The sequence below is a fragment of the Salvia hispanica genome, chromosome 6 (genome assembly GCF_029641045.1).
Source record: "Salvia hispanica isolate PSC_SH4W2 chromosome 6, Shi_PSC_v1, whole genome shotgun sequence".
NCBI classification, from domain to species: Eukaryota; Viridiplantae; Streptophyta; class Magnoliopsida; order Lamiales; family Lamiaceae; genus Salvia; species Salvia hispanica.
Window position 1 is genome coordinate 27,678,334 of NC_142697.1, and position 15,136 is coordinate 27,693,469.

The following is a 15,136-nucleotide window of genomic DNA, read 5'->3' on the forward strand; positions in this document are numbered from 1 at the left end:
TTCGAATCCTATTAGTAGAAGGAAAAAGGTGGCTAATTTTGGAAAAATCTGGAGAGAAAATAGGTCAACTCATGCGCCGCATTTTCGCAGCGGACCGCTTCACCTTGGCCAGCGGTCCCTATGCGATGTCCGTAACTTCTGCCCATTTGGATAGTGGTCGCTGCATATGATGTAGTGGTCGCTATGCGATGTCCCTGCGTACTCCCCAGCAGTCTCTGGGCGTCTCAGATTTTTAGCACAACTTTATCTGGAGCGGGCCACTATAGGTGTAGCGGTCGCTAGGGTCCAGCGGTCGCTGTGCATGGTGCAGCGGGCCGCTGGACGGCTTGAACGCTCCAGACATCCATCTTTGACTTTTTTCCATCTTTTTAGCTCAAATATGCACAATTCTCACAAAACATGTCAAAATACCAAAATAGATAAAATATGCAAAATATAGACATGAATTGCGATTTAGACATTGAAAACAGACTAAATAAGGTCCTTAAAATAAAGCAAAATCCGAGCGTATCAAGTATCTTGAAACAGTATGTTTTTACTTATTTCCAGTAGGTTTTGAAATAATTCAACACATGCTTCATTCGAATTCATTAAACTGGATTTTTACGTACTTCTAGTAATTTCACTTAAGTCTTGGGGCATTTATATTTAATAGGTATTTGGGATGGACTATACTAGTTATGAGTTGGGCTGAAGTTTTGATTAAGTTTGGGCCTGCAGATTGAATAATAAACTTGCTCGGGATTAAATCTTGAAAAATTGATTTTTATCATGTAAATCAAGTATAAAATTAGTGTAATATCAGGTTTTAATCGTGTAATATTGGGTTCAAGTCATTCTCGTGTAGTGTCAACAAATATTATATCGTATCGTTAACGGGTTTGGGTCGTATTTAGATATGAAGGTAGCAGGTCGAGTTAGAGAAGATATCCAAAGACGTACATAAGGTAAAGAAATTCCGCCCCTCCAAAAAACATTTCTCGATCGGGCACCAAATTTAAGGATCTAATTGGAGCATTGCAACAATCATTACTACTAGACAGAAATATAACTATAAACTTAATTCCGTTTATTAACTATATAATTTTCTTCATTATCATAACTATATCAAGCTATAGAAATATCTATAATTTGAACGGTGGTGTCATTGCTTGCTATATTAAAGGGTGAATAACTATTCAGCTAATTTTCCAATTAAATAAAAATATAATATTGATCTTGGGTTCAAATTGCATGTGCCCGTGTAATTTTCATCTCATATGGTTCAATGTATAATATTGCAGCTTAAATGGCGGTGTTGTGATTCCACTGATTGTGGCATCAATATTGGAACATTATAATTTGTGTGATTAAATTGTTTCATGATTAATTGTTTCATATTTATTATGTTTCTAATTTCATTTAATTAATTTATTGTCCCATATATATCAATGTTAAAAAATATCTTAATCCATGTATCCATATATATTGGTGTGATACTAGCCTAAAAGTAAAAAATAAAGTTTTACATATAGGAGGAGGTTTTTCAAATTAATTGTGATTCTTTTAAAAATAAATGAAATATTAAAATATGAAGTATATTACTCTTCCTGTTGTATCAAGCTATTTTTTTTAAGCAAAGAACCTTTTCATATTTACTTTTACAAAATATTAAAAACTAAATAATGTTAAAAATAAATTTTTAGAGGATGGAGAGTTGGAGAGTAAGAGGATGTATTTCAATATTATGAATGAATACAAACTCCAAATATATATATCTATCTAATATGCGGTTCGACTCTTCTTTCGCGATCCGGGAAAGAACCAACAAAGAAAACCCGGAAATGAGCTTATCTATCACAATTATTTGAAGCATCAGAAGCTTCTATTATTATAGCAGTAAATTAACAAAAAATTAAACACCCAAACAAGCAGACATATAAGCTGATAATAATGGAAATTTAGGCTCCACAATATTCCTTGAGAGCATCAATCGAAGCCCTACCAGCATCTGTGAGGGTAAAATCATTGAACTTATAGTAATCAAAAGGCTTGTAGAGCAAAGGGTGATCTTCATCCACCAACTCTTCCGGAGTCTTAATCACGCACCCGTCTTCTTTCGCAACAATAAACATACCGCTAGTGTATCGAGTTTCATCCCCGCTCAGCACCACCTTGTGGATTGGAGCATGCAGTCGCCCGTTTGTCCATGCCTGTAAATGACGCGTATCGGTGAAGTAAAATATGAGATTCATTACAAATGAAAAGGCCAAAAAGTTATAAAAAAAAATTATGATCTCCATTCATGAAAAAATAGTCTCAGCGGTAGATGACGAAGGAAATAGATGTTTTGAGTACGTTGTTAAAAAATGGAAAAATAAGATTATTTTTTGTAAACGAGGATAGTAGTAACATACTTGGAGACAGGTCGCGACTAGGACAACGAATGAATCGAGTGATGTTGTATCTCCAGGGATCCAAGTTTTGCCATCTTTGGTAAGAATCTGCAAACCCTTAACATGACTGAACTCATGTATTGTGGTGATGAAGTTCTTGTCTATATGGTCACGTAATGCGAGCGTTGAGTGAGGCGTTCGAGGTGGGTCGTACTTCTGGAAACGAAAGAGGTAATCCGTGGAGTTGAAGTGTTCGTCTATGTATTTTTCCAATCCAAGACTCTCCAACACCATCCGCCTCACAATCTTGTCCATTTCAGACAGTTTCTTACAATATAATTGTAAATCTTTGCTGTTACAATAGTACAATCAAGAAGGAAATAATTTGTCTTAATGCACAATTTTTTTAGTCAAAATTTAATGTTAGATGAAAACTTAAAATATAATGCACCCCAGTTGATGTTTGCAAATAAACACAAACAATATTCAACAAAAATTTAATGTAAAAAGGAAACTATGTAGAACACTAGTATATAAGTATCATATGCGAAACTATTATATGAATCTCAATAGTCAATTCATCAAAAGTTAGCAACATTAACCTTTTTAGTAGATCCACATGTAAAAATGGCCATCAAGATGGTAATATTAATAAATTAAATTTTAAAAAGGATTAAACCTGAAAGTGGGATTGCCTTGATCAGGCCACATGAGGTTGGTGAAGGTGTCGACTACGTGAGGCGAGAGGGCGCCATCGATGCCGATACTTTCTATAAGTGGACCGGAATGATTATGGCCAACATAGCCATGTAAAGGTCTGTGTGAATTTTTGTTAAGTTCTTTGATGGCTAAAGGGAGATCTAAAATTTGTTGAATCCCATCACCAATTGATTTCCTCAACTCAAGAGGAATGTTACTGAATGTAGCTTCAAAACACCCATATTCTTGAAGGGCTTCTCGAATTTGGATTTTGGTTGATTCCCACCTTGGAGAATCATTTTCTCCTAGGTTGCTCAAATCAATCAAAGGAAGCTTCATGCTTACACCACTCATTTTTATGAATAAATACCTATGTAGCTCTCTTCTTGTAGGAAAACTCAAATGATCTTGGTCGTGGTTATGGTATAATTTTCATTTTATAGGGCTATTTATAGATCATGGTTGTGGTTATGCTTTGTTCGGTTTGCAAGATTGTACCCGAGATTAAATTTGTAGTGTGTTTGGTTCATGAGATTCAATCCCACAACTCAATCTTAGATAGATCATGAGGTAATTAGTCATAGCTAACCCCTACGACTAAAATAATCTCACAACTCAATCTTAGGTTATATCTTGGTATTATTTTATCTTGGAAACCAAACAGTTGGCGGTTAAATTATTAATTAAAATGCTCATTTAGTAGGGATTGGTAAGCATAAATACTTGTTGACATAGTACGGACCGAACTAACCTAATCTAATCTAATACAGGCTCAAATATGACCCACAACAACTAACTCTATACTACTACTACTACTATTTTAACTATTTGTACTTTAATTTTAATCTTTTTAAAATTATATTCGCTCAATTTATTTATATATTTTTCAAAATCTCTTTGCAATTGATTTTTTTTAAAATAATTTTAGGAAGATAAATTTGAATATGCATAATTAATGTTTAATCTGTCTCATATAAATAGTCCACTTCTATATTTGGTGACTTTTTTCTCTAATAAAGTGGAGTTCATTCTCCACTACTCCAATCACTTTCTCTCTCAATTTCTCTCATATTTTACCAATTTTGCATCAACCCATGTCATCTCAAAAGTGTCTAATAAATATATAAAATACAGTTAAAATTGGAAAATTATAGGAATGTATATGATTTAATTTTCAAATAAACCAATTTTTAATTTGGAGTACTACAATTAAATAAAAAAATTTCAAAAATACATTTTAAAAAAAATGATAAAACAATACTTTAATTTATGGGTTACCCAACCTAGCTTGGGCTAGATTGAGTCTAAATTTATAGAAAGATAATGCAGCCCAATCTAGCCTACTTTAGTCATGGACCTGGGTCTAGAATGGTCTGGGCATGCGCCGCCAATTGACAACTCCGAAAAAGATGTAATGTGATGGTTGAAATTTTATTTGCATTGAAAAAAGATATTAATCGAATCTCAATAGATGTTCTTAATTTTATTTTATTTTTGATAAAAAGAAAAATACTAAAGTCAAGCAAGTAAAGGGAAACAACCCGCAACACACAAGAACAAAACACACCCAACCCAAAAACACACACCAACCCAAAAATGTTTACTTGCTTGCTGTTGATAGTTTTGGAATTTTGTTTATAATTTAGTGGGCAGAAAGTAACTCTGGAAGAATTTTGTCTATGTAACTAATTATACACATTAATATGAGTTTGGTTCTAATACAGTACTAGTGAATTGTTATCAATGTCGAACTAATTATAAAGCCCGAATTAGAGACCAAATTAGGGCCACTAGATGTACCTAATTGAGTAGTTTTTTTTATGAGATTCGCTGATGTGTAAATTATTTCGGTCTTCATTACAAACTCATTTTACTTCATTGTAGTATGTTTATTACATCATTCCAGTACGTAGTACCTTGAAACTGCAGTATGTTTTTACTTACTTCCAGTAGGTTTTGAAATAATTCAACACATGCTTCATTCGAATTCATTGAACTGGATTTTTACTTACTTCTAGTAGTTTCAACTAAATCTTGGGGGATTTATATTTAATAGGTATTTGGGCTGGACTATACTAGTTATGAGTTGGGCTGAAGTTTTGATTAAGTTTGGGGCTGCAAATTGAATAATAAACTTGGTCGGGATTAAATCTTGGAAAATTAATTTTTATCATGTAAATCAAGTATAAAATTAGGTTTAATCGAGTAATATCAGGTTTTAATCGTGTAATATTGGGTTCAAGTTGTTCTCTTGTCGTGTCAACCAATATTATATCGTATCATTAACGGGTTTGGGTCGTATTCGGATTTGAAGGTAGCAGGTCGAGTTAGAGAAGATATCAAAAGACGTACATAAGGTAAATAAATTCCGCCCGTCCAGAAAACATTTCTCGATCGGTCACCAAATTCAAGGATTTAATTGGAGCATTGCAGCAATCAATACTACTAGACAAAAATATAACTATAAACTTAATTCCATTAGTTTATTAACTATATAATTTTCTTCATTATCATATCTATATCAAGCTATAGAAACTTCTATAATTTGAACGGTGGTTTCATTGCTTGCTATATTAGAGGGTGAATAACTATTCAGCTAATTTTCCAATTAAATAAAAATATAGTATTGATCATGGGTTCAAATTGCATGTGCCCGTTTAATTTTCATCTCATGTGGTCCAATGCAGAATTTTGCAGCTTAAATGGCGGTGTTGTGATTCCACTGATTGTGGCATCAATATTGGAACATTATAATTTGTGTGATTAAATTGTTTCATAATTAATTGTTTCATGTTTATTATGTTTTTAATTTCATTTATTGTCTCATATATAGCAATGTTAGTTTATTGTTTCATTATGAATATGTTTAGTCATGGTAACATTGTGGACATTCCTGCAGGTCCGCAAATAGAGGCCAATAACTTCAAGTTGGGGATATGCTTAATCATAGGGTTGAACAAAATTCCTTAACAGGAAGAGATACTAAGGATGCAAATTGACATCTTGATGCACTTTTTATTACCACTAAATAAACCTATAAGCATACAATGTATATATATAATATAGCTAAAGGTCAGTACCGAATATCGAACACGGGGAATAGAACTACAGATTGTCTACCTTCTACTAAGCTTCATTCACTATTTGGAAGAACAAAGATTTTTGAAAACTTTTTGAAAACAAGAACATTTGAAAGCAATAAACAACTAATTGCAACAAATTAAAGAGGTAAAAATATGAGAGATAAGAGAATTCCAGGGATGTGCGATCACAGTTATGGTTGTACAAATTCTAACTACAATACCCCAGCACAGTTTATACTTCGATAGAATGAATCACACAAGTTATGCCCAGGCGGTACAAGCGTAGATGACTAACACCAGGGTTGTCAATCCCATATCTGTAACTCCTAAGAGCTCCTAAGACCATTGAAAAGTCCTCACTCTCAATTAACAGTGTCGTTTTAAGGGAAGCTAATTGTAGTGTCTATTAAGTGGATCTAACTGGCCAACCTCCTCTCACGATTATGTACCAAGTTATATTAAATCTTCATCGAATGTGTCACTCAAGCATGAAGAATTACGAAATAACTTAAGGAAGAAACGAATTAAAAACAAAATGGATATTAAATAGAAAAAGAAATTGTATAACCAAAGTCATTACTAACACATCCCTAGAATCCTATGAATTTAGTTACACATGATAGAATAAGCTAAAAACATAGGATGAAGGGAAAACAAAGTGAACATAAGAACTAAAGCAATAAAACCCAAAGGTTGAATCCTTGTAGCCTTGATCTTCTTTTGATTCCGTTTTCAACCTCTTGCACAATGAAGAACTCTCTTAATTTTATGCTCTAGAATTATGAGGCAAAAAGAAGATGCTAATGAAGAGGTTTGAGGGGGTATTTATAGTGGGAAAATCGAATCCTATCAGATATGGTAAAAGATTGCTAAGTTTGGTAAATCTTGAAGAGAAAGTAGGTCAAATCTGTGCGTCGCGTTTTCGCAGCTGGCCGCTGCACCTTGGAAAGCGGTCGCAGCGTAATGTTCGTAGCCTCTGCCCTTTTGGATAGCGGTCGCTATTCTACGTTGTAGCAGTTTCTGCAAATATTCTAATAGCTTCGGAAACTCCTCGAGCGGTCGTCGGTCGTGTTCTCCTTTTCAGCACAACTTTATCCGGAGCAGGGCGCTATTGGTGTAGCGGTCGCTAGGCCCCAGCGGTCATTGCGCATGTTGGAGCGTACCGCTGGACTTCAGAAACGCTCAAGATTTCCAACTTTGACCTTTTCCTGCCTTTTTAGGCTCACATATGCACATATCTCACAAAACACATCAAAATACCAAAATATAGAAACTATGCCTTTAATGTCTAAATCGCAATTAATGTCCATATTTTGCATATCTATTTTGGTATTTTGACATGTTTTGTGAGATTTGTGCATATTTGAGCCTAAAAGACAGGAAAAAGTCGCGAAGTTGGAAATCTGGAACAATCATGCCGTCCAGCGGTCCGCTGCAACATGCGTAGCGACCACTGGAACCTAGCGACCACTATTCCTATAGCGGTCCGCTCCGGAGAAAGTTGTGCTGAAAAAGTGAAGACGCCTAGCGACCGCTGGGGAGCTAGTAGCGACCGCTCGAGAAGCTCCAGTAGCTACTGGAACATTTGCAGCGACCGCTACAACATCATGCAGCGTCCGCTATCCAAAAGGGCAGAAGCTACGGACAACGCACATCGGCCGCTGGACAAGGTGCAGCGGTCCGCTTCGAAAACGTGATGCACGATTTGACCTACTTTCTCTCCATATTTTACCAAAATTAGTCACCTTTTACCTTATACCAATAGGATTCGATTTTTCCCCTATAAACTGTCACACCTCAACTATAAATAAAATAAATAATCCACACGTCAAGTAAATAAAACACATATATTATATAATTTCAAAAACTACTATTTATCAGGGTGGGCTGATCTCACCAGTGTACTAGGACTTAAATAAAGAAGAAGGAAAACCAATCCCTCGAAGAAGAGGAAAAATCGTCTTCTTGCTAGAAAGAGAGAGGGACGATATTTTGGAAAAAAAATGTGTTTTTTTTTTCTGTCTCCTTTATTCTCCTATTTATAATAAGTCACATATTGGGCCCAGACAGGGATCTATGGAAGGCTTTGGATATGGACTCCTCCAATTAGCTTTTTACTAATTAAATTAAACCCAATTTAATATAAACTTATAATTGGAATATTACGAGTAGCCACTACAGAAGTAATATTGCACTCCCCATCCAAATCAGAAATTATAAGTACTTCGGGTTTCCATTACTTGATATTTATTTCCCGCGCTTAAGATAGAAACATCCATTAATTAATTATTGTGCTATGGACTTAATTAATTAATATTTTATTTATTCCAAGAGAGAACTCAGCAAGAAAAACTTATTTATTATTCATAGAGTAATTAAACTCCAACTAGCTAGGCTCCGAATAATAAAACCTTATTTCAAGCTTCTCTTGAGGATGTTATCAAACGAGACTCACCTCGCCCACGATTCAACATAATAGCAATCCTAGCACCGCTAGATATTAATCACCACTACCCAATATACCAGGCTTATTGGGTTGCGAAAAACCTGCACCATTTGGTAAGTCAAAGTAGTGCATAATCAATACTGTATGCTCAATGCTAACGTAAATTGATTAAGAAATAACAATTTACAAGACCTCGTCTTTCAATAGATAGCATAAATATTGTCTCGCTGTTAGATCCATTCAGTGCTATACCACACCAATGTCATCTTATTTCAGTAAGGCTTAGAAATAATCAGACTGACATTGCACCCTTTCACGATAGGTAGTCTAAGCCTATCTAGGTTGTGAAATTATTCTTTTTCTTTGTTTAGAAATGACCGTGTTACCTTAAAGTGAACAACGCCCACAACCGGTCTACTAAAACAAAGAATTAGACTTTGTTAAGTTACTTATACATTTATACATGTAATAAACATCCATTAAATGTAAAACATAACAACATTATGACAAAAATAATCTGTTTATTCGTTTGGAAAATAAAATAAGAGTTTTAACAGTATTCAATCACTCGCAAGGTGATTTCTAGTAACAAACTCTAACAATCTCCCACTTATACTTAAAACAACTTTCGAGTATATATAAAAAAATGTGCACTACGTCTAATTCTCCCACTTATACTGAAAGCGAGTTGAGGTCTCGAGCGATTCGAACTCTCATTCCTTCTGCATGGCGCTTGAATGGTTTGACAGCCAATGCCTTAGTAAAAGGATCTGCCAGGTTGTTCTCTTACGCAATCTTGACCACTTGTATGTATCCTCTTTGCACTATATCTCTGATGATATGATACTTCCTTTCAATGTGTTTGCTCGCTTTGTGAGCTCTTGGTTCCTTCGAATTTGCCACAGCACCAGAATTGTCACAATAAATGGTGATGCTCTTGGGCAGATTCGTAACCACACCTAAGTCCATAAGAAAGTTCATGAGCCATACAGCCTCCTTTGCAGCCTCCGAAGCGGCCACATATTCGGCTTCCATGGTAGAGTCTGCAATGCATTTCTGCTTTATACTCTTCCAAATTATGGCTCCACCTCCTAAGGTAAACACATAACCAGAAGTAGATTTCCTCGAGTTTTGATCAGCTTGAAAGTTTGAATCAGTATATCCCAAAGGACAGAGCTCGCCTGGTTTGTAAACTAGAACATAGTCCTTAGTCCATTTAAGGTACTTGAGTATGTTCTTTACTGCAGTCCAATGTCCTTGGCCAGGATTTGACTGCTCTTGCTACCATGCCAACAACAAAGCAAATATCATGCCTTGTACAAAGCATAGCATACATGAGACTACCAACTGCCGAAGCGTATGGTATCCTTCTCATCTCTGCTATCTCAGATGCTGTCTTAGGACACATCTCTTGAGATAAATGGATGTCATGTCTAAAAGGTAAGAAACCTTTCTTGGCATCTTGCATGCTAAAACGGCTAAGTACAGTGTCGATGTAGGGCTCTTGGGATAAGCACAACATCCTTTTCTCACGGTCCCGTAGGACCTTGATACCTAGAATGTGTCCCGCGTCTCCCATATCCTTCATCTCGAACTGGTTTGACAACCACGTTCGTACTGATGACAACATCTTTTTATTGTTTCCAATTAGAAGAATGTCATTTACATATAAAACTAAGAACACCACATTCCCCTTCTCAACCTTCTTGTACACGCAGCTCTCGTTAGGGCATTTTTTGAATCCAAACTTTTGAACAGTCCGATCGAAACACTGATTCCATGATCTAGATGCTTGCTTGAGGCCATAAATGGCCTTCTTAAGCTTCCAAACCATGTGCTCTTTGCCCTTGACGGCATAACCCTCGGGTCTCCTCACATGTAGATGGTCTCCTCAAGACTACCGTTCAAGAACGCAGTCTTAACGTCCATCTGCCACACATCTCAATCCATGTAAGCTGCTATAGACAATAGTATCCGGATCGATTTGAGCATGGCCACTGGGGAGAAGGTCTCGTCGTAATCGACACCTTCCTTTTGGGTGTACCCCTTAGCCACTAGTCTTGCTTTAAAGACTTTAACTCGTCCATCGGGTCCACGTTTACGTTTGTATATCCACTTGCCCCCAATGGCAGTACAGCCTTCGGGTAGGATAGATAAATCGTAGACGTCTTTGTCTATCATAGATTGTATTTCCGAATCCATTGCACTTACCCATTGGCAATGATCGACATCCGCCTGCGCCTCTGCAAAATTCCAGGGATCTAGTACATTGCTGTCCGAGGAGTGATCCATAGATACTCCCAAACCAATGTACCTTTCGGGCTTATGAGAGACCCTCCCACTGTGGCGCGGCACTACAACTTTAGGTGTAGAAGTTGAAGGTTCGGGAACATTAGCTGGACACCCCCATATCTTGAGATGCTCTAGATTGGGCTTGCGCCCATTTCACAACTCATATGGAGTGGCAGGAACATATTTTGACGGTAAATTGTCTAAAATATGGCTTGCGGAAAGCAAGGCATGTTCCCAAAACGAAATAGGCAGTCGTGCATAACTCATCATCGATCGGACCATGTTTAACAAGGTCTTGTTCCTTCTTTCAGCTACGCCATTCTGCTGGGGTGTGCCCGGCGCAGTCAGTTGGGATTCAATTCCCTCTACCGATAAGTAGTCCAAAAACTCGGCACTAAAGTACTCGCCTCCGCGATCAGATCGCAGGCTTTTGATACATTTTCCATGACGCGTCTCAGCATAAGCCTTAAACTCTTTGAACTTGTCAAAAGATTCAGACTTAAAGCGCATCAAATAAACACATCCGATTTTCGAGTAGTCATCAATAAAAGTGATCAAATATCGAAAACCGCCTCTTGCCTCGGTTGACATTGGTCCACACACATCAGTATGAACGAGTTCTAGTACTTCCTTGGCCTTATTTCCTTTCACCCTAAAAGGTCTCTTAGTCATCTTGCCTTCCAAGCAGGATTCACACGTGGAAAATGATTCAGTATCAAGTCCTCTAATAAGGTCTTTATCCACGAGAGCTTGAATCCTCCTTTGGTTGGCATGACCAAGTTTAAGGTGCCATAAGTACGTTTCGTTCATTGAACTTGAAGGTTCTTTTTTTTTCTTTGAAATTTTCGATGCATTATTGAGTTCTAATTTGTGATTGTTAAATTGTGTAGATATGATCGTGTACAAATTATTTTCCATGATACCACGACAGATATAAGAACCATCTTTCTTAATAACACAACTGTCATTAAAAGAAATCGAATATCCATCAAAAACCAATTTAGAAACTGAAATTAAATTTCTTCTAAAAGAAGGTATCAACAAAACATTCTTCATAACCAAAAATCTATCACTACTAAAACGCAAATAAACGTCTCCCACTGCTACGGCCGCCACTTTAGTAGCTTCGCCCAGCTGGACATCGATCTCTCCATCATATAGCCGTCTTGTCACCTGCATTAAGTCAGGATCAAAACAAATATGATCAGTAGCTCCAGTGTCTATAACCCAAGTATGAGATGAAGTCGAAGCCAAACATGACTCAACAACTAGAGCTGGTGCATACCTGTAGCCTTGCCCTTTTTAGGGCAGTCTGGCTTCCAATGCCCCTTCTCTCCACACTTGAAATACTTTCCTGCTTGCTTCTTTCCCGACCTCCTCCTTTTCTTTCCCTTAGCTTCCTTAGGTGCGACCTGGTTCGTCACTTTCTTCTTTCATGCGCCAGGCCTAGGGCCAGAGGAACGATGTGACGAACTAACCATCGCAGCCTTATCTTGGTTCATGAGATCCTCTGCCGACTGAAGTTCAGTCAACAACTCAGCCAAGGTGTAATTTCTTTTGTTCATCTCAAAATTGAGCTTGAACTGCTGAAAGCTAAGGGGCAGACTCTGAAGGATGATAGTAACTTGAGACTTGGCATTAATGAGGCCTCCTACAACCTCAATTTGATTGAGGTGGCTCATCATCTCGAGGACATGGTCCCGCACAGACGAGTCTTCCTTCATAGTCTTGCACATGATACTCCGAAAGGCTTGAGACTTAGCTGTTCGATTCTGAGTACCAAAGAGATTTGTGAGATTTTCCATAATCTCGGTGGCAGTCGCCATGGCGGCATGCTGATGTCTAAGCACTTTTGACATGGAGGCCAACATATAACACTTAGCCATCTCATCTCGCACTGCCTGCGCGGCGTTAGCCGCCGGCACTAGGGGTCGTGGAGTAGTGAGCACAAACTTGTACTCATCAGTCGTGAGAACGATGTCCAAATTTTGTTTCCATTCCATGTAATTTTGGCCCTCGAGTTTGTTTTCTTTAAGAATTGCAGAAAGAGGATTGAGTGACATGTTGACGATTTAGTTTGCACTGCAAAACAGAATATTTGCTATTTGTCATAAACTTATGTGATGAAATTGAGTAGATTAACCATAAAACTTTTCAAATTCTCACAACTGTAAAATTAAAATTTTGTACCCTCAAGCAGAGGTCAATACGCATTAAAATTTTAACATTTTTACTGGTCACAACACCGACGAATAGTCCAGACACGGCAGCACGGCATGGCCGCCAAATGTTGCCTAAGCACGACCATCAGATTTAGCATTACAGAATCTCGTTTCTACAACACACTCTCATAACAATGCTCATGTGTTGATAACAGGACCAAGCTATCTCGTAAATTCTGTTTGAACTTCTGAAACTTGTAATTTCTTAGGATTATGGTCCCCACAGCATGGGTGGCGATAATATTGGAAAGTACTTTCTAGTCCATACTATTTACAATTGAGAAGTCCACCTATATGAACTCGCTATTTCTTAGGATTATTGTCCCCACATCATGGGTGGCGATAAGATTCAGAAATTAGCTTCATAAGTTGTCGACCAATCGATGGAGACCATATACAAACTTAGTTCGTAATTATCGCTTAGATATTTAAGTTATGGTTTTGCATTAATTATTCTTAGCCTTAGCGCAGATTAAAGGCTTAATTAAATTCTGTTGGTATTTAATTGACTGGATAATTAAATCTTTTATTATCTTTTATACATCTTATTAAAGGATGATATATTAATTATTAAAGTTTAATCCATATTCATGTCTTCTATAAGATTTATCTAAAATAATTAATTAATTATATCTTTGACGGACATGAATAAATAAACTTAAATTAATTCCTTATTAAGATTGAAAAGAGAATAATATATTTTATTATTTAATGAAATCCTACATATCTATCCTTATTAGGATTCTAGATATATATATAATATAATTAGGAAACTATTAAATTATTCTTATCCACATCATCTAGGATTAAAAATATCCATAGATATGGTCAATAATCTAAATATCCCTAAAATCTAGGGAAATCTTCCCAAAATATTTTATTTCCATTAAATAATAATAATTTAATGATGTCTTTTAATTTAGGAATCAAATAATCATTAAAATAATATTTCATCGTTATCTCGTGATCGAGGTTCGCATGATCAACAAAGACGAAGAGATCCGCCGGAGTTCAACCGTTGGACCGGCGAATTCATCGTCCAGCCACCTCCAGCAGCCCGCGCGACACGCGGCTGCTTCCTTTCTCTCTCCTCGGTGCGAAGACGCCGAGAACTCCCTCCGTCGACGTCGCTCAACCACGCAGCCACCGCCACGCAGCTCCGTCGACTTTTCTTCCGCCCTGGCGGTCTCGCGGGACGCAGCAGCCGCCGTGAAGGGCGTTGTTGATCTTGGTCTCGCGTCGCTAGGGTTAGGTCCGACTAGGGTTAGGGTTAGGTTTAGGGTTACGGTTCCGGGTTGGAAGAACCGCCGCTGCTCTTGGACGAGCAGCGGCTTCTGTCAACAGCCGGCAGCGTCGATCGCCGTGAAGTCTAGAGAAACCGTGAGGTGCGGTCTCGCCGGCGGCGTGGACGAGCCCACGCTCGTTTTCACGTCTCCGTGTGATCGCCTCAATTCTCCCACTCTACAGCTGCGATTCCCGAGGCATTCCGGGACCAGCGGTCTCGCCAGCGGCGCGCATGAGTCAACCCTCGTATGCGTGTCGCCGGCCGATCGCCTCCCATGCTCCCACTCGCTCGACAACCCTAATTGGATCGCATGTCGTGCGATTCGTCTCGGCGCAAGCGCCGACGAATTGCATGTCTCGTGCGTTCCATAATATTTGAGTTCTTTGTTTCGATAGTTCTTGAGTTCATCATGCATAAAAATATAACAACTAAAAACAAGAACATGCTTCGAAAACAAAAACTCATGCATACATGAATTTCGCGAAATTTAAATCCAAATAATCAAAGCCAAAGACTGGCTCTGATACCAATTGAAGGGGTTGGCAGCGGAAGCGCTCACATAAATCAATTACATAATAATTCCGATCTATTTAGCGGATTATTTAGACAAATTCTATTCGCGTAATTATTACATGTATCATGCTCATAACTCAAATAAAACATGCTTTATTTTAATTGAAACCTAAAACATGCTTTTCTAGGTTTTAGCCATTATACCTTGATGATTCTCCAAA

The 15,136-nt window shown here is 37.5% G+C and overlaps 1 protein-coding gene and 1 long non-coding RNA gene across 2 annotated transcripts; one reads left to right on the forward strand and one right to left on the reverse strand.

Annotated features, from left to right (window-relative positions):
* The first annotated feature begins 846 nt into the window (after positions 1-846).
* On the forward strand, positions 847-2,069 carry LOC148923461 (uncharacterized). The gene is made up of 2 exons (XR_016132349.1): positions 847-947; positions 1,603-2,069. It is a non-coding gene; the product is annotated as an uncharacterized LOC148923461 (long non-coding RNA).
* On the reverse strand, positions 1,697-3,502 carry LOC125204408 (putative 2-oxoglutarate-dependent dioxygenase AOP1). The gene is made up of 3 exons (XM_048103067.2): positions 3,055-3,502; positions 2,397-2,727; positions 1,697-2,192 (listed from the first exon to the last, which is right to left on the reverse strand). The coding sequence occupies exons 1-3, from the start codon at positions 3,426-3,428 to the stop codon at positions 1,941-1,943; spliced, it is 957 nt and encodes a 318-aa protein (XP_047959024.1). The 5' UTR covers positions 3,429-3,502; the 3' UTR covers positions 1,697-1,940.
* Between the last annotated feature and the right edge of the window lie 11,634 nt (positions 3,503-15,136).